This window comes from Nycticebus coucang, chromosome 6 (genome assembly GCF_027406575.1).
Source record: "Nycticebus coucang isolate mNycCou1 chromosome 6, mNycCou1.pri, whole genome shotgun sequence".
Lineage (NCBI taxonomy): Eukaryota > Metazoa > Chordata > Mammalia > Primates > Lorisidae > Nycticebus > Nycticebus coucang.
The window spans coordinates 45,949,472-45,969,184 of record NC_069785.1 but is presented as its reverse complement, the minus strand read 5'-3'; the positions used below and the strand labels follow the sequence as shown (position 1 = coordinate 45,969,184).

Genomic DNA, 19,713 nt, shown 5'->3' with positions numbered 1-19,713 from the left:
TTCTAATGCCCTGATGTATTTTCACTGTTACAAAGGGGTTGCAACCCACAGGTTGAGAACCACTGCTTTAAAAGCATACTTTATGAAGATCCAACGTATCTTTAAAAACTTCTTAGTAGAGTTGCCAAAGTCCCTTTTCTCCCCTAGTGAAGTATAAAAATTGAATCCTAAAAATAGCGAAGATTGCTGGCAGGTTTCCTATGTATAAAACCCAGTGTGTTTTGTTGGTTTGTTTTTGACTTTTACTCTTCCATGAATCCATGCAATCCTCATTAGCCTTATATTAAATATTCCATAATCTGCTTGCTGTATTTAGATGTCTCTCTGCCATTTTCCATCATTTTCTACTTTATGGCTTGGCCTACGCAGCGACTGGTTCATCTCCATTTGGTACCTTTAGCTTGTCACTCATTCAGGAGTTAAAAAATGGACTCTGTCAAAGACTTTTCTTCAGAAAACCTAAGTATTATACACTAATGAGCACCAGAGTTAATTTTACTAGTTTTTTCTATAAGCAATGAAGACTTTCCAATGAAACTTTAAATTAAAATATATTTAAGGACCTCAGAGGTTCTGGCACGACTGTGCTTGCTTGGCAGCTCCGTGCTTCTCGTTTTTCCCGTACCGCCACCGGGTCCCGCCCGGCTGCCCACGCGCACTTCGCATCCTGCAGACGCCCGAGGTGCTCACGCTGGGAGACTGAGACCCCGGGATCCGCAGCAGCGTTCGCGGCGGCACTTGTGGAGATGGCCGGGAAGAAGGCGCGTAAGAACGCGCAACCGAGCCCCGCGCGCACTGAGCTGGAAGAGGAGTGTGCTGCTCAGCTCAGGAGACTGGGAGACAAACTGAATTTCCAGCAGAAACTTCTGAATCTGATAACCAAATTCTTCTGCTCAGGAACCTGACTGCAACAAAAACTTGTGCATAAGGGGACTCCTTCGAAAGGGAAGTTTCCCACAATAGGTGCAAGTGGTACAAATTTCATAAATTCGAAGAGAGGTCTCATTGCATGTAATTGATAGGAGTGAGAAGGAGCATTCACTTGCTTGTGGATGCCCTTGAGAAGTGAAGATGGAATACCTCAGAAGAATTTCTGTGGGGGGGTTTTCATATGTCATTTGTCAATGTGAGAACATTGTAAAACTACTTTGTTTATTTGAAAACAACACTTTTTAGTTAGAGAATTATTCTGTTATTTTTGCTGAAGGTCATTGCCCAGCCTGGTATAAAAGGAGTTGAAAATAAGATTAAGGCTGAAAGAAATAGTTCAGTGTTGGGTTTTTTTTGTTCGTTTGTTTTGTTTTTTTTACTTTTCAGTGCCAACTCCAGAGCACTGTATACTATTTAGTTTATATATATATTGTCTTGTTAAAAGGACAAATTTCGTTCTGAGAACACTGAATGTTATTGAATGTTGATTGCATAGGTCACTACATAATGTAAAATAAGTTAATTTGTTCTGATTCAAATTGTGTTGATTCTGTTCAGATGACTTTCATTAAATGTGTTCCGTGGGGTTAACTGGAAAGTGTGGAAAACTGGAAAATAACTTTGAAAAAATTGGGTTTTATAGGAGGACTACTTGGTGCTAGTTAAAAGTCTTGCACATTGAACATAAAATGAGAAAAGAGGATTTGGGATAACTAGGGAAAATGAAAAAAATAGAATTTGACTTTTCAACTGATGCAGTTAAAAGGCCAGTACTCATTCTAAAGATGTTCCTAAAAACTAAAATACTAATCAGTGTGTATCCTAAGAAAAGCGATCTTTTAAAAGAAATAACATTTTCATAATTAGAATATACTTTGATTTAAAAAGGGACAGATATTTCTTATTCACAATGAAAATCCCATATAGACATACATGAAAATAATGGCATGATTGAATTTCAGCAGAAGTAACTATTTATTTTATCTATTTATAATCAAAATATTGTTTCATTTGAAGGTGTGTGTTACAGTTCCATTTTTGAGTTTTGAGACAAGGATTTTATAACTACTTGAATTTTTACAGTAAAAATAATATAGGGTATAGTCACTTTTTATGAAAACTTACCTCACATTTGTTTTTCTCAGTATTAAGGCTGTTTAGATGGAAAGATGTTTTTTCTGCCAAGAGGTAGATATTTTGCCATATGGGTATTTATGGTCTATTTAAATGTATGTACACATTTGAAAATTGGTATGTTGTCACTATAAAACTATTAAAAGTTATCACCATTCTTTTCAAAAAAATAAAAAATATATATATATTTAAAAGTCCTCCATTGGTCTTCTTCTTTTTCTCCAAAGAAAAACAGTAACAAATGAAAAGAAGGTTAAAAGCTATGGTGTCCTAGTTTCATTCTACGTGAAAGCAATTTGCTATAAGTAAATAATACTTTTACTTTTTCACTACTCTAAACTCTTGAGATCCATGCCTGCTTGCTTGCTTCCATCTTCCTTCCTTCCTTCCTTCCCTCCTTCCCTCCCTCCCTTCCTTCCTTCCTTCCCTTTCTTCCTTCTATATTGTTTTGTTTTTTAGATATGGATTCTTGCTTTGTTACCCAGGCCACAGTACAGTCTCACTTTGTCACCATTGTTAGAGTGCCATGGGTGCTCATTCACAGCTCACTGCAGCCTCGGACTCATGGGCTCAAATGATCCTTCTGCCTCAGCCTCCCAAGTAGCTAGGACTACAGGCAGGAACCACCACTCCTGGGTAATTTTTTTGTTTGTTTGTTTTTTGTAAAACAAAACTTGCTGTGTTGCCCGGGCTGGTCTTAAACTGCTGCCTCAATCCACCCTCCTACCTCAGCTTCCAAAAATGCTATAATTATAGGCATGAACCAGTCTGGCCAACCCTATGCATTCCTTAATGAACTAATTAAATGACATTTTATAAATTTCTCTGATATCCTTAAATCATTTTCTACTACTGTAAGATATTTTATTTCTTCATAGTCAAGATGATTCTATTAAGAACTTTTAATTAATTAATTTTTAATTTTTTAGGACAGTCTTCTTTCGTCGCCCTCGGTAGAGTGCCGTGGCCTCACAGCTCACAGCAACCTCCAATTCTTGGGCTTAAGTGATTCTCTTGCCTCAGCCTCCCAAGTAGCTGGGACTACAGGCACCTGCCACAACACCCGTATATTTTCGTATTGCAGTTATCGTTGTTCAGCTGGCCAGGGCAGGGTTCGAACCCACCAGCCTCGGTATATGTGGCTGGCGCCGATCCTAAGAAGAGCTTTTAGAAGGCATATTCATTAAAATTATTGTAGGTATGAGATTTACTTAGTGATTCTATTCTGGAAGAGTGGGGAAAATGTGTGTGAGTATGTGTGGGGGGTGCTCTCTATAGATGTGCTCTTAGGCAAAACTCAGAACAAGAACTATCTCAGTAGGAACTTCTGTCTACCTAGTGGACGAGCCATAAACCAGGTCATCCCAATGCCTTCCTGTTCATGGTTCTTCCATCACCAAGTCTTAGAGAACTACCAGATCCATTCACTTTCAATCTCTTGCCAGGACCATCTTAGAAAAATAAAAGCAAAAAATGCAGATAGAAATTAGATGTATTTTCCCTAATACTAACTCTTCCTAAACAGAGGAACATATGTTTTTCTAAAAGGGTATCTCACACCCGGCCAGCTTTGTCCATTTTCTGAAGAGCTTGTACAAGAGTGGGGCAGTCCTCTATTACAAGAGCTGCCACAGTTGAGGTACTTATTATACTTACGCAGAGGGAAGTTTTATTGATTTAGAGAAGGACTTAAGTATAGTGAATTAGCTTTGATTTTTTTTTTTTTTGGAAGCATACTTTGTAGGGCCTGAATACCTTATTAAAAGCAACATAATGCTGCATTAAAAGAGTAAACAAGCATCTGGTGAAATCATACTTACAACCAATTAAATTTATAGACTAGTATTTCAAAGTGGCAACTGGAGGAATTTAAATGGAACATCTGGGATTCTGACTAGCATTTTGAGCTTAGAATTCAGCTATAATGTAATATGGTCTGGTTCCCTTACTCTAAATATTCAGCTCTCCAATTAGAAATTGGTTTTGTTCTTCAAGTCTTGAGTTTCACAGAATTGCCCAATACCTATTACTTTTTTATTGTGTAAAAAAAAAAAAATTCTGGGCCAGCTGTGGTGGCTCACACCTGTAAATCCTAGCACTCTGGGAGGCTGAAGTGGATGAATCACCTGAGCTCAAGTGTGTAAGACCAGCCTAAGAGTGAGAGCCCATCTCTAAAACTAGCCGGGCATTGTGGTGAGTGCTTATAGTCCCAGTTACTCAGGAGGCTGAGGTAAGAGGATCACTTGAGCCCAAGAGTTTGAGGTTACTGTGAGCTATTGTGCCATGGCACTCTATTGAAGGTAACAAAGTGAGACTCTGTCTCAAAGAAAAAAAAAATCATGGGCTAAGTGCCATGGTTCACGCCTGTAATCCCAGCACTGGGAACACGAGGAGGGTGGATTACCTGAGTTTACAGGTTCCAGACCAGCCTGAGCCGGAGTGAGACCTCATCTCTAAAAAAATAACTGGGTGTTGTGGCGGGTGCCCGTAGTCCCAGCTACTTGGGAGGCTGAGGCAAGAAAATCGCTTAAGCCCAAGAGTTTGAGGTAGCTGTGAGCTTTGATGCCATGGCACTTTACCAAGGGTGACAAAGTGAGACTCTGTTTCAAAAAAAAAAAAAAAAAAAATTGTAATAATGTTTCTAAATTCCCTTGTCCCACTATCCTCACCCAATCCAGAAGAAAAAACTATTTTGAATCTCAGAGAAGACAGACACTTTTAAAACATGGAAGGCTGAGTTCAAGTTCCAGTCCTTTGCCTTAGCAGTGGACTGAATAATCATGAATCAGTATACGCTTCTATAAGCCTAGGAAGGAGTATAGGACAAACATGCCATGGGAAGCAAATTGAACCCTTTGTATAGAAATTTCTGTGTTGCCAAAAATAGAGCATGTTGTCCTCAGAACTACGGGCTTATTTACTAGAAATTTAGGGGACAGTATTTTGCCAATACCTTTCTATCTTCCTTTAAGGAAATTTAGCATGCAAAAATCTGTATTTATCCAATAGAGTGAGGAATAAAGAACTTTTTGTTTTTTTAAAAAAGAGAAGATGTGTGTTTCATTTAAAAAACGATCCTGGGACAATTTTATAAAACCCTCTTAAAAAAATTGTGAAGACACAGAAATACAGAAAATCATGTAAACCCAATGTACAATTTATTTTATATTTTTTGAGACAGTGTTGCACTGTGTCACCCTTGGTAGAGTGCTGAGGCGTCATAGCTCACAGCAACCTCCAACTCTTGGACTTAACCAATTCTCTTGCCTCAGCCTCCCAAGTAGCTGGGACTACAGGCATCTGCCACAACGCCTGGCTATTTTTTTTGTCATAGTTGTCATTGTTGTTTAACAGGCCCAGGCTGGGTTTGAACTCACCAGCCCCAGTGTATGTGGTCAACGCCCTAACTACTAAGCTATGGGCACTGAGCCCAAATGTGTGTTTTAATCATTATGAGGTGATTTTTCTCCTAGTCTGTAATGTGTCATGTCATTCTCTTAACAGTTTCTTTGGAAGAATAGAAGTTTTAAATTTTTATGAAGTCCAGTCTATTTGGCTTTCATGAATTATGTTTTTGATGTTGTGTATAAGGAATATTTGCCTAATTAAAGGTTACAGATGTTTTCTTCTAGAAGTTTTATAGTTTTATGTTGTACATTTTGGCCTATGATCTATTTTAAGTTAATTTTTTTTAGATGAAGCAAGGTATGAATTGAGGTCGGTCTTTGTCTTTTTTGTGCGTGTGTGTCTGTGTAGATATCCAGTTGTTCCATCACCACCTGTTTAAAATGCTTTCCTTTCTTCACTGAATTGCCTTTATAACATTGTTGAAAATTGATATGTGTGGGTCTATTTGTAGATGCTTTATTCTGTTTCCTTGATCTGTTTGCCTCCAAATTTGTTCTTCTTTTGCAAAGTTGTTATCCCTATTCTAGGTCCTTTATTGCAGAAATTTTAGAATCTCTTTGGTAGTTTCTACAAACATAGCCTCTTGGAATTTTAACTGGCATTGCATCTGTAGATCAAGTTGGGGAGAATTGACTTGTTAATATATCCTGTCATTTGTTTAGGTCTTTGTTAATTTCTCTCAGCAACATAGTACTATTTTCATTGTACTTGTCATAATTTTTAATATTTGCAAATGCATGTAAGATGTTATCTCATTGTGGTTTTAGTGTAGGACCCCAATCACCAGTGAGATTGAGTATCTTTCAAGTGTGTAATGGCTGTTTAGGTTTTTTGTTGCCTGGAATGCTTTCACATTGGCCCTGTGTTGTGTTTTATTTGCCAAGAATACATCCATTAACTGATCTTACGATTTCCTTCTTTTTTTTTTTTTTTTTGGAGACAGAGTCTCATTCTCTTGCCCAGGCTAGAATGCTATGGCATCAGCCTAGTTCACTGCAACCTCAAACTTCTAGGTTCAAGTGATCCTTCTGTCTTAGCCTCCTGAGTAGCTGGGACTACAGGCATCTGCCACAAAAACTGGCTAATTTTTTCTATTTTTAGTAGAAACAGGGTCTCTCTGTCTTGCTCAGGCTGGTCTTGAACTCCTGAGCCTAAGGGATCTGCCTGCCTTGCCTGCCAGAGTGCTAGGATTATAGGTGCGAGCCACTGTGCCTGGCCTATGATTTCATTTTTTTATTTATTCATTTTTTGTTTCTTTTTATTGATGGTTGCAATGTTTCTCTTTTTTAAGCTCTTGAATTCTGAAATCGTAATTTAGATATCGGGGTAAATACCTCTTTACATCTTTTCATTCCTTGTTAATTTTATCCTTCTGACTTTCTGGAGTGGGAAGTTCTTTCTGGTGTCCCCTGGCATGTTTTAGCTTAGATAACTTTTGAGAACTCTGATTGGAGAGCAAAATATGAGGTCATTTCACTTGTCCCTGTCCCTTGGGCGATGCCTAGTTCATCTTTTTGCTCAGCTGATCTGCTCTCATTCCTCATGGTTCACTGCTCTGGACATTCTGCAGTTCTGTTCCAGCTGAGCACATTAGAAAAGAGACAATTCCACATCACTGAACAGAGCTTGGTGTCCTGGGGTCCTCACCTTTGAGCCAAAAGATGCCTCAGGAAATTACTGAGCAACTCTGAAAGAGGGTTGTTCTATGAACCTGCTTTGAGTAAAAATTATTGATTGATTTTAATCAAAAAGAAGCCTTTGATTACTGTTGGCTACAAAGTCCACTTTCTGTGATTTTAAAATCAGAGCTCTATGAATCTGGTTTTGTCTTATGGCATATTCTTTACATATGTTAGAATTTCTGAGTAGTTGTTTTGTGTTTCGGTGCTTTAAACATGTGTTGAATACCTACTGCATGCCACGCATGTGTCAGGGACCAGAACTATCAAGAGGAATAAGGCGTGGCTCTTCGCCCGAAAAGCCTACAGATGCCAGTGTAGGTATCCGTTAATGAATTCTCATACTTTCTCAGAAGAAAGAGTGGGTAGGGGCAGAAATGGGATCATTCTAAGGCACAAAAAATGAGCAGTTTTTACTTGTAGAAACAGCGAGGAAGAGTAGAGGCAGAGAATAAATGAAGACCTGCAGCATACTTGGGTCATTACAAAAGTTTTGAGATACACAAAAACCAAGAAATGTAAAATTTGCATGGATAAAAACCTCCCAGCAACACTGATAAGCTAAGCAAGTTGCAACTTGCATGGGTGAATCAGAAAGGACACTGTTGACTGTGTTTCTTAGAAGTGAAATAATGGACCATAACACAGTCTGCCTCAAAATTTTTGTAGAGACCCACATATAATTTTTCGACAACTGGATAGGAGTCCAAAAAGAGAAAGACACTAAAAGAAGTCTGCTGTCAGAGATTTCTGTAATCCCAAATGCTTGCTCGTGCTGTTGTCTTCTTGGAATGCTTTTCATGACCCTTTTCTTTATTTCTTTGCTTTTAATTAAATTGTAACTGTGTACCTTATTGCATTTATGGGGTATAACGTGCTGATTTTATATACAATTTGGAATGCTTACATCAAACTGGTTAACATAGCCTTCACCTCACTTAATTGTTGTGTTAACACGTTTACACTCCACTCTTAATAGATTTGACATGTACCCTTGCATTATGCGCAACAGGTGAGCTCCCACCAATTACCCTCCCCTCACACTCCTTTTCTCTCCTCCTTTCTAGGCTATAGTTGTGTTTTATCATTTACATGAAAGTGTGGGTGATTATATATTGGTTTCATAATAGTACTGAGTACATTGGATACTTTTTCTTCCATTCTTGAGATACTTTACTAAGAAGAGTATGTTCCAGCTCCATCCATGTAAACATAAAAGAGGTAAAGTCTCCATCTTTTTAGGGCTGCATAATATTCCATGGTATACATATACCACAATTTGTTAATCCATTCATGAGTCAGTGGGCTCTTGGGCTGCTTCCATGACTTAGCAATTATGAATTGGGCTGCAATAAACATTCTGGTGCAAATATCTTTGTTGTAAAATGATTTTTGGTCTTCTGAATATAAACCTAGTAGAGGAATTGCAGGACCGAGTGGCAGGTCTACTTTTAGTTCCGTAAATGTTCTCCAAATTTCTTTCCAAAAGGAATGTATTAGCTTGCATTCCCACCAGCAGTGCAGAAGTGTTCCTTCTCTCCACATCCACGCAAACATCTGTAGTTTGGGGACTTTGTTATTTGAGATATCATCTGACTACAGTAAGAGTAGTTCATGACCCTTTTCATTTGACTAACTCCCACTCACCTTTAAGGACTCCCATGAGATTTTTATTTCCAGTAAAGGTGAGTGGGAAAGCTTTCCTCCTTGCTTTTCACTTTCAGTAGGGGATCCTCCTACATGTTTTCACAGCAGCCCACTGTTTACCCACTTATCACATTATATTGAAATTGCCTCTTTTTCTCCTCCCAATAGAGCATAGACATATCTTGCTTTTCTATTAATATCTAGTACCTAGCGTTGTATATGGCACATATGGGATTTCAAGAACTATCTGATGGATGAATGAATGAACAATGAAACATCGGGTAAGTAAATAAGCAAATAAATGAACAATGGGGAGAGGAGTAGTCCAAAGAAAGAAAAGGGCTAAATCTTAAAATAAGGTTGATGGCTTACAGCAGTGGTTCTCAACCTTCCTGGTGCTGCAGCCCTTTAATACAGTTCCTATGGGTTGCAACTCCAGTTGAGAACTGCTGGCTTAGAGGGTGTAGGTACAAATATTCATTAGAGAGACAGCAACAATAACTGGAGGATTATCTCTTTTATCTTTGTGCTGCTCATTATTGTTGGTCCCAACCCCCTTCATGGTTCAGAGACCTAACAAGAGACTTGACGAGAATTATCAAAAATCGATTATGTACCTAGTTTTGTTCTAGTTGCCCTGGGAAATATGATCCTTTCCTATAAAAGCACTTTGAGATTAGGCTGGTCCGTTTTGTAGTTATCTAAGTGAAAAGAACTAGTGAACAAAGCAGGGTCTGGACATAGTAGATGTCCTCTCTAGATTGACAGCTGTCAGAAATGGTTCAAATGACTGTAAATCAGACTCACCCAAGTGATGATTCTCCATCTTGGTGAAGTTGCCTGTTTAAAGCCAGGTGCCTAATAGCTGTGATCTTTCTCTGGCTTAGCAATGGAGTGACCTTTTTTTAAAAAAAAGTTAATTTTATAGGTTTCAACAGGATCTTAACATACCAAAACAGTGGGTTAAAATCAACAAAAAGAAATTTGCCAAGTATACTAAGTTCTATATTTTACTTCGAGCAGTCAAATTATATAAGTAGAAGATTCAAGAGGCCTGGCTTAGTAGGAGAATGTTTAAAATGGTGTCCTAAATATCCTCAAATTGAACATAGGCCAACAGTGTAAGTTTCTCTAAAACCAAATAGAATTTCAGATTATTTTAAGAAATATGGTATTCAGAATAAGATTCAACAGCTTTACTATATTATGAAGCTGCAATATATTTGGAATATTGTACTTTTATGATTTTCTGAGTTAGAAAACTTTAGCAAACAAGAGACTAACATAAGAAATTGACCAAAATCTAGAAATAAGTCATTGAAGATCTAGTTGTAAGGATTAGATTGAGCTGGGTGCAGTGGCTCACCCCTTTGTAATCCTAGCACTTTGGGAGACTGAGGTGGGAGGATTACTTGAACTCGGGAGTATGAAACCAGCCTGAGCAAGAGTGAGACCCCATCTCTACTAAAAATAGAAAAAATAGCTGGACATTGTAGTGGGCGTCTGTAGTCCCAGCTACTTGGGAGTCTGAGGCAGAAGGATTGTTTGAGCCCAGGAGTTTGAGGTTGCTGTAAGCTAGGCTGAGGCCATGGCACAATATATTATGGCCTAGGCAACAGAGTGAGACTCTAACTCAAAAAAAAAAAAAAAAAAAAAGAATTAGATTGTGTGTGTGTTGGTTTTGTTTTTGTTTTTGTTTTTTTGAGACAGAGTCTTCCTCTGTCTCCTGGGCTTAGACTAAGTACAGTGGTGTCGTCTTAGCTCACTGTAACCTCAAAATCCTGGGCTTGAGTGATTCTCCTGCCTCAGCTTCCATGCCCAGCTGATTTTTCTATTTTATATAGAGGTGGGGGAAACTCAGGTGTCTCCTGACCTCAAGTGATCCTTCTGCCTCAACCTTTCAAAGGCTGGGGGCTACTATACTCTGGCCAGAATTAGATATTTAACCTGGGGAAGAGAATACTTGGGAGACTCGGAGTAGTAGGATGGTGTCCAGTATCTGAAAGCAATCATGTGGAAGCGTGGATTGAGTTGATCTCATTTTCCTCAGGCAGCAGATCTAGATCAGTGGGTAGAAGTTCAATACTAGAAGTTACCTAGAAGACATTTCTTCTCATTATTAAGAAGAACTTGCCACAAAGATGAATGGAATACTTGTATGAAATGGTAAGCTCTCTATCACTCAAGTGAAGGCTGGAAAGCCCTGTCCCCGAGACCAGTTAGCCATTGCACAAGGGCACCTGGCCAAGATGATCACTAGGGCTGAAATTCAGCCAGTACTGCAGTCTCTACATTATGTATCTTGGCATTGGTTACCCAGAAAAATAAGTAACTTTTTTATAGCTCACCCAAAGATGCCTCAGGTCTAATAGATGTAGAACGGTTTTCTCATCAGGTGAGAAATCTAATCAATAACCATTAACCCCCTGCCAACTCTTTTTGCCCATTAGTCTTTGGTTATAGTTTTATATAATTAAAACCCTATGAGGTAAAATGAAGAAAATGCTTCTTTTAACCCAAAGAAAAATAGTTTATATACACTTTTTAATGTGTTGATGCATTTGAAGGCCTCCTAACTCAATTTCACACAGTGTGTGATGCGTTGCAGGAGGAGATGCGAAGGAGATAGTGTTGGTTGGTCTTCCATGTTGACAAACTTTCTTTCTTTTATTTTTCTTTTGTGGTTTTATAACTTTATTTGATGTATCTGACAATCTGCAGTTAGTTCTCATTCATGTTGACTGTAGATTTTTAAAAGTGGTAATAGGAAAAAAAAAAGTGGTAATAGGTATATAGATAACCAAAGTATAGGGCACATTTGGTGAATCTTCATTGTCATTGTGTTTTCTGGACAACCATATACCTTATTGCAGACAGTTTTGTTGAGCCCTGGTATCATTGCATGTATCTGGAGTCCCTATCTCCTTCATGGCAAATTTCTGGATCTCTTTGAGTGGTCAAGGGGCATGTTTCTTGAAGTCAACTCCATGGATGAACTTGTGAATGTTGGAGTATTCTCTGGTCACTACCTTGTTAATGTAGAAGGGTCCTTCTTCTTCTCACTACTCTTCTTTGTGAGAGCATTCTGCTGGGCCCAAATTCGAAAGGAGAACGAGGGATTGTGGGACAAGGAAAGGAACAGTGGCAATTACAGCTCTTGACAAGCTTTGTTTCTCTCTCTCCCTGCCCCCTCTCTCTCTCTCTCCCTCCCTTCTTTCCTTTCTTCCTTTCTTTCTTTCTTTTCTTTCTCTCTTTTTCTTTCTTTTCTCTCTTTCTTGTTTCAAGCTGTCACCTGGGTAGAGTGCTGTGGTGTCATAGCTCACAGCAACCTCCAACTCAGGCTCAAGCGATCCTCTTGCCTCAATTTTTAGTAGAGATGGGGTCTCGCTTTTGCTCAGGTTGGTATCAAACTGGTGATCTCAAGCAATCCACCCCTCTCGGCCTCCCGGAGTGCTAGGGTTACAGGCACGAGTCACCTCATCTGGCCTTGACAAACTTTCTTAATAACAAGGTATGAGCTCTGCTAGATCGGAAGCATATTCATTACCTGTCATACATTTCTTTGGAGATAAAGCACCATTAAAATGTTTTCCACTAAAAAACCTTGTAATATTTAAAAATGACATTTAAAAAACAGGATATAAAGCCAGGTGTGGTGGCTTACGCCTGTAATCCCAGCACTCTGGGAGGCTGAGGCAGGTGGATTGCCTGAGCTCAGGAGTTGGAGACCAGCCTGAGCAAGAGCGTGACCCTGTCTCTAAAAATAGCCAGGCATTGTGGTAGGTGCCTGTAGTCTCAGCTACTCGGGAGACTGAGGCAAGAGATTCGTTTAAGCCCAGGAGTTTGAGGTTGCTGTGAGCGATGATGCCATGGCACTGTACCAAGGGTAACAAAGTGAGACTGTTTCAAAAATAAATAAATAAAAATTAAAAAACAGGATATAAAATTGTCCATATATCATTTTGATCCTATTACATAGAAATTTCCTTGAACAAAAGTCAATATAGTAACAGATCTACTCTCCGAGGGAAAGTTTTATGGGTGATTTTATATAGTATTACTTTCACAAACAGAAAACAAAATATTTTAAAGCAATCTTTCCTTTCACCTTGAAAAATATACATTTAAAAAATTTCGTTTCACCATATTTCCCCCTTATGTGACATAGAAAGAAAAATGTCCTCTCCTTTTTTAACTTCAATGACCAAACTTGTCTGTAATACTGAGTTAATGGGTGGGACAGTTCAGTAAGTTAACCCTGGTTTGTCTAGGTTGGTATTTGAAGAATAGTAGTATCCTAATAACACAAGGGAACTAACTCCAATTTCTAAAGGGCTCAAATTTCATCCTCCTACCCTGTCATCAGCTTACTCTCTAATCAAGTTTGATCTTTTACGTTCTTGTTTCTTATATCACATTACTATAACATGTTAACCAAACAAACTGAATGCAATTAAAATCTTTTGGGTAAGAAGACACCTCATTTACTGAAGAAATGCTCTTGGAAATGAGCTTCAATAATAGATGGGGTAGAGCTTGGGACTATGGCTCGTACCTGTAATCCCAATACTTTGGGAAGCCAAGGTGGGAGGATTGCTTAGGGCCAGGAGTTCAAGACCAGGCTGGGCAACATAGTGAGGCACACACCTATAGTCCTAGCTACTCAAAAGACTGAACTAGGAGGATCTCTTTAGCCCAGGAGTTCAAGATTGCAGTGAACCCACCATACACTACAGCTTGGGCAGCAGAGCAACCTGTCTCTTAAAAAAAAAAAGAGAAAGAAATAGATTAAAATGAGGTATCTATGAAGAGTAAGTTACCCTAGATACCAAACATGTTGGAGCAGGAGACTCCCATTAGCAATATGTGTTTGGGGGAAAAAGGGAAAGCAGCAGCAGCAGGAAGGGACATAGCTAAAAACAAACATGTGATACAGTGCTTTCAACTCCTCAGCTGTTGTCTGTCTAGTCCAAAGGATGCCGAGAGAGGAATGTTTCAAAGACAAAGGAGAGAAGCATGGAGCATTTAGCGATTGTGATTGTCAGAAGGCTGGCAGTAGGTAGGCCGTGAGTGTCAGGCCAGCAACCTGGGCTGTCTGCTGATGTTTCCAAGAATAGAGGTTAATCTTAAATCTCTACCTGGTTTGGTTTTAATTTAAGCACTCCCTTTATCTAGCTCATCAGTCAATTACCATGTAGTAATTATGGAAAATTAGGCGCAAAATCGAATTCCCCCTTTTTCTTCTACCTCCCTTTTGTGATTTGCATTTTATCAAGTGCAGTTTGTCTCAGCCAGGACACTCTTGTGACTTTCTGTGTATGCAGCAATCTGCTTTGACTTTACTCGTGTATGATTCAGCTAAAGGGCATGTGCAATTGCTAAGACACTGACAGCACAGAATTTTGCTACAAGTTCCTGCAGACTCACACGGAAAAAGGACCCTCACTATAGGGAAGGGGCAGAAAAACTGGCAAGAATTAAAGCTAGTTGGCAGGCTTCATGATGAAAGTCAGGCTGAGGGGAGAGGATGCTTACGTTAGAAAGCATAAGAAATAAAATTGTATGACTCTGACACATTTATAAACATTATAAGTTTTACCTCAAGAAAATCTTAGGACAGAGGAATACTGTTATTTGTCTTTTCCTAACAAGAAAACTGTCCAGTTAACTAGCAGAAGTCCTTAGTGGCATGTGTTCTGTGTGGCTAGTTTTATGGATTTGCTTATAGGCAACATACAATCCTCTCAGGGCCATTATTTATTGGATGAGATGTTTAAAAGAAGTCTTTTTAAAGAACATCTTTCATTGTTTTTGAGTACATGTGACAATTTTCAGGAATCAAGATGTTACAATATTTATATGTAGAAATTCCCCTAATGTATATGTAGAAATTCCATCCACAAGGGAGAGACCATATCTCTCTTGTTCATAATTGTAGTCTCAGAACCACAACAGGACTGAGCCTTATAAGTGTTAAGTAAAATGATCAAATACATGAATGAATCTGTGTGGATATGAAATCCTCAATACCTAAAAAATTAAGTAAATTTAAATCTCTCTTTGCAATATCTGTAACAAACTATATCCTTCCCTCTAAATCTGTATTAGCCTTGTAGATATAATAAGTCCTCATTCACCTGCAGTCCTGTCTTGCTCTGTGAAACATAATGTTTCATGAAGTAGGCACAAATTTAGAATAAAAAGGCATTTCAGAGGATTTTGGTGAAAGATTTCATTCAGTGTCTGCTAAGTAGATTCTTTTCCCAAAACAATGTAAGAATAAATGACTATGGGGGTGGGGGAGGAGAAAGATGGTAGCCGAGTAACAACTTCCTTGCAACTGGGCACGGTGATACAGGGGAAAGAAGACTCCAAGCATCTCTGGCTGGTGTAATCTGCCCAGAAACATCCCTTTCGGGATACAGAGAGTCACCAAGAAACTTCTGGACCCCATGAGGAAGACCAAAGCAGTGGAGACCTGGACTAATCAAAACTCTAGTCCAGAGGCATGGTAACTTAAAGAACAAGAGGAAGTGAAATGAAAATTAGGGCAAGGACACAGATAAAAGATATCACTCATGAGGAAAAGTCAGCAGAAAAATCCTGGCAGCATGAAAAACCAGTCCAGAGCAACCCCACCAAGGGACCATGAGGTAGCTACTGCAGAGGATTCCACCTATAAAGAAATGTTAGAAATGACAGGGAATTTAGAATACAGATGATGAAAACAGTGAAGGAAATGATGGAAACAATGAAGGAGACTGCCGATAAAGTGGAAAATAATCAAAAGGAAATCCAAAAACAGAATCAAATAAGAGATGAATGATATGAAGAATATAAAAAGGATATAGCAGAGCTGAGAGAACCGAAGCAATTAGAGAACTTAAAGATGCAACAGAAAGTATCAAAATCAGATTAGACCATGCATAAGAAAGAATCTCAGAGGTAAAGAACAAAGCTCTTGACATAAATCAGATAAAGAGGCAGAAAAGAAGAGAGAAAAAGCAGAACATTCACTGACAGAATTATGGGATTTTATGAAGTGTTCAAACATACGAGTTATAGATATCCCAGAAGGGGAAAAAGAATACCCAGGGAAATGGAAGCCATACTAGAGAATATTATAAATGAAAATTTTCCAAATATCACCAAAGATTCTGACACACTTCTTTCAGAGGGATATCGGACCCCAGGTTGCCTCAACTCTAACTGAGCTTCTCCAAGACACATTGTGATGAACCTGTCCAAAGTCAAGACAAAAGAAAAGATTCTGCAAGCTGCCAGGAGTAAGCACCAGTTGACATACAGGGGCAAATCCATCAAGGTGACTGCAAACTTCTGTAATGAAACTTTCCAAGCAAGAAGACAATGGTTATCTACCTTTAATCTACTTAAACACAACAATTTCCAGCCCAGAATTCTATATCCTGCTAAGCTAAGCTTTAAAATTGACAGAAAAATCAAATCATTTACTGATATGCAAACATTGAGGAAATTCGCCACAACAAGACCAGCTCTACAGGAAATACTTCAACCTGTTCTACACACTGACCATCACAATGGATCAACAGCAAACAACGGACTCAGAAACTAAAGGACAGAACCTAACCTCCACAATGATGCAAAACATAAAACTAAGCAATGGACTCTCACAAAATAAAATGAATAGAACACTACCACACTTATCAATTATCTCAATAAATGTTAATGGCTTGAATTCTCCACTGAAGAGGCATAGATTGGCTAACTGGATTAAAAAACACTAGCCATCCATTTGCTGTCTGCAGGAAACACACCTAGCTTCAAAAGACAAGTTAAGGGTTGTAAGACAACTTTTCAGGCAAACAGAATTCAGAAGAAAAGAGGAGTTGCAATCTTCTTTTCAGATACATGTGGATTTAAAGCCACTAAAGTCAAAAAAGACAAAGGTGGTCACTTTATATTGGTCAAGGGAAAAATACAAGAAGACATTTCAATTCTAACTATTTATGCACCCAACTTAAATAATCCCAGATTCTTGAAACAGACCTTACTCAGTCTGAGCAATATGATATCCTATAACACCATAATAACGGAGGACTTTAATACTCCTCTTACAGAGCTGGACAGATCCTCTAAACAGAAATTAAACAAAGGGACTTAAACGAGACCCTAGAACAACTGTGCTTGATAGATGCAGATAGAACACTCCATCCCAAAGATAAAGAATATACATTTTTCTCATTGTCCCATGGAACATTCTCCAAAATTGATCATATCCTACGACACAAAACAAACCTCAACAAAATCAAAAGAATTGAAATTTAACCTTGTATCTTCACAAACCACAAGGCACTAAAGGTGGAACTCTCAACTCCAACAAAAACATTCAACTCCACACAAAGGCATGGAAATTAAACAATCTTCTGTTGAATGAAAGTTCAGTGCAGCAAGAAATAAAAGAGGAAATCATTAACTTCCTTGAGCATAACAGCAATGAAGACAAAAGCTACCAAAACCTGTGGGATACAGCAAAAGTAGTTTTGAGAGGAAAACTTATCGCTTTAGATGCCTATATCCGAAAAACAGAAAGAGAGCGCATCAGCAAACTCACAAGCCATCTTACGGAATTGGAAAAAGAAGAACAATTTAGACCTAAACCCAGCAGAAGAAAAGAAATATCCAAAATCAAATCAGAGATCAATGAAATTGAAAACAAAAGAATCATTCAGAAAATTAATGAAACAAGGAGTTGGTTTTTTGAAAAAATAAATAGATAAACCTTTAGCCAGACTAACTAGAAATAGAAAAGTAAAATCTCTAGTAACCTCAATCAGAAATGATAAAGGGGAAATAACAACAGATCCCACAGAGATACAAGAGATCATCTCTGAATACTATCAGAAACTCTATGCCCAGAAATTTGACAATGTGAAGGAAATAGATCAATATTTGGAATCACGGAGATGGAGCAAGATGGTGGCCGAGTAACAGCTTCCCTGAAACTGGGCATCGTGAGTCTGGGGAGATAAGACTCCAGGCATCTCTGGCTGGTGGGATCTGCCTATAATCATCCCTTTGAAGATACAGGGACTTCTGGACCCCAAGAGGAGGACAAAAACAGTGGAAAACTGGCAAGTGGTTGTGTGTGTTTGATCGACCTAATCCCGCCAGCAGCCGTAAGTACAAGCATCAGTGAAACTGCAAACCGAGAAGGCCTTACCTGTGAACTGTTCCAGTGTTTTTGGACTTGGCACTCAGTTGAACTGCCTTGTGGAGAGCTTGAGCACGAGTGTGGAGAACTTTGTGCATTGTCTAGGGCCCCAGACTGAGCCGCTGAGCCACTGAGCGACATGGAGCTAATAGTGTTTGGCTGTGGGCTGCAGGGAGCCATTGTGAGAGAACTGCCCCAGCAAGCTCCGCCCTCAGGGTCGCAGAGCAAGGATTGGGCGAGAGCTAGTAACCTAGTGACTGAGCAGCCTAAAGGCGAGGACTGAGTTGCCTTACAGCCTTAACTCTAAAGGGCGGAGTGAGACTGGTTTTGGTACACTGGAGTCTCGGGCTATTGCCCTTGGGTAGAGTGCCGTGGCGTCACAGCTCATAGCAACCTCAAACTCCTGGGCTTGCTGCCACCCGGACCTGCATAAGAGCTGCGCCATGACCCCCAACCCACAACCCGCGTGCGCTGGGCTTCTGCATGCCCTGACCAGGATCTGCAGGAGCCGCGCAACCCCGCATCCTCCCTCCTGTACTGTCCCTACCTCCACACCAGCCCACTCGTCTGGCCAGGAACTCTGGTAGCCGCGTGCCCTCTGGATGCCTCCCTGCCTCTGCGCAGAGCCCTTCTCCTGACCAGAGATCGCTGGAGCCTTGGGCTTTCTGTGCCAAAGTCACTGGGTGCCAGGCACTCCCAGAACAATGCGCACCACCTCCCGCCCCGTTGCTGGATCTGGGTGTGTCACACTCCAGAGCTGCTTCCACAACCAGATCTCCCTGGCTGGGGCAGCCCCAGAGGAACTACACAGGGTCACTCCCTACAAAGATCTAGTAACAATAGAGTGATCCTGCTGCGGTCTAATCTTGGAGAGACACCTTCTCAACTCTGAGGATGGCCAGAGGCAATGGTGAAAAACAATCATGAGGTAAAATCAAAAGGATAACTCTGGCAATATGAATAATCAGAGTAGATCAACTCCCCCAAGGATCAATGGGGCAGACACAGCACAAGATCCCATGCACAAATAGCTGAGAAGTCAGAAATCGAATTCAGAATCTGGATAGCAAATAATATCAAATTAGAATTCAAGCAGTAACCCAAAAGACAGCTCAAGAATTCAACAAATTCAAAGACCAAATGAGCAAAGGTTTTGAGACATTGAGACAAGAAGTTGCATCCCTCAAAGATATGAGAAACACAGTAGAATCCCTCAGTAACAGAACGGAGCAAGCAGAAGAAAGGATTTCTGACATTGAAGACAAAGCTTTCGAACGCTCCCAAACTCTCAAAGAGGAAGAGAAATGGAGGGCAAAAACAGATCACTCTCTCAGAGAGTTCTGGTACAATTCGAAGAAAATCAATATTCGTCTTATAGGGATCCCTGAAAGCAATAAAGTGGCTTCACAAGGAACAGAGTCTCTTCTCCATGAGATTATGAAGGAGAACTTTTCAGACATGCCAAGAGATTCTGAAATTCAGATAACAGACAGTTTCAGAACTCCAGCACGACTCAACCCGAATAAGACATCCCCCAGACACATCATAATCAATTTCACTAAAGTTAATATGAAGGAGAAAATTCTGAAAGCAGCCAGACAAAACAAAACCATCACCTACAAGAGCAAGAATATTAGAATCAATGCACATCTCTCTGCTGAAACCTTTCAAGCTAGAAGAGGATGGTCATCGACTTTTAATCTCCTAAAACAAAATAACTTT

General features: G+C 39.5%; 2 protein-coding genes across 5 annotated transcripts in view; both read left to right on the top strand.

Moving 5' to 3' along the window:
* The window catches only part of FRMD5 (FERM domain containing 5), a 368,456-nt gene that overhangs the window by 235,607 nt on the left and 113,136 nt on the right, over positions 1-19,713 (top strand). The window lies entirely within an intron of this gene.
* On the top strand, positions 539-996 carry LOC128588341 (phorbol-12-myristate-13-acetate-induced protein 1-like). Its single transcript, XM_053595095.1, has one exon. The coding sequence runs from the start codon at positions 747-749 to the stop codon at positions 903-905; it is 159 nt and encodes a 52-aa protein (XP_053451070.1). The 5' UTR covers positions 539-746; the 3' UTR covers positions 906-996.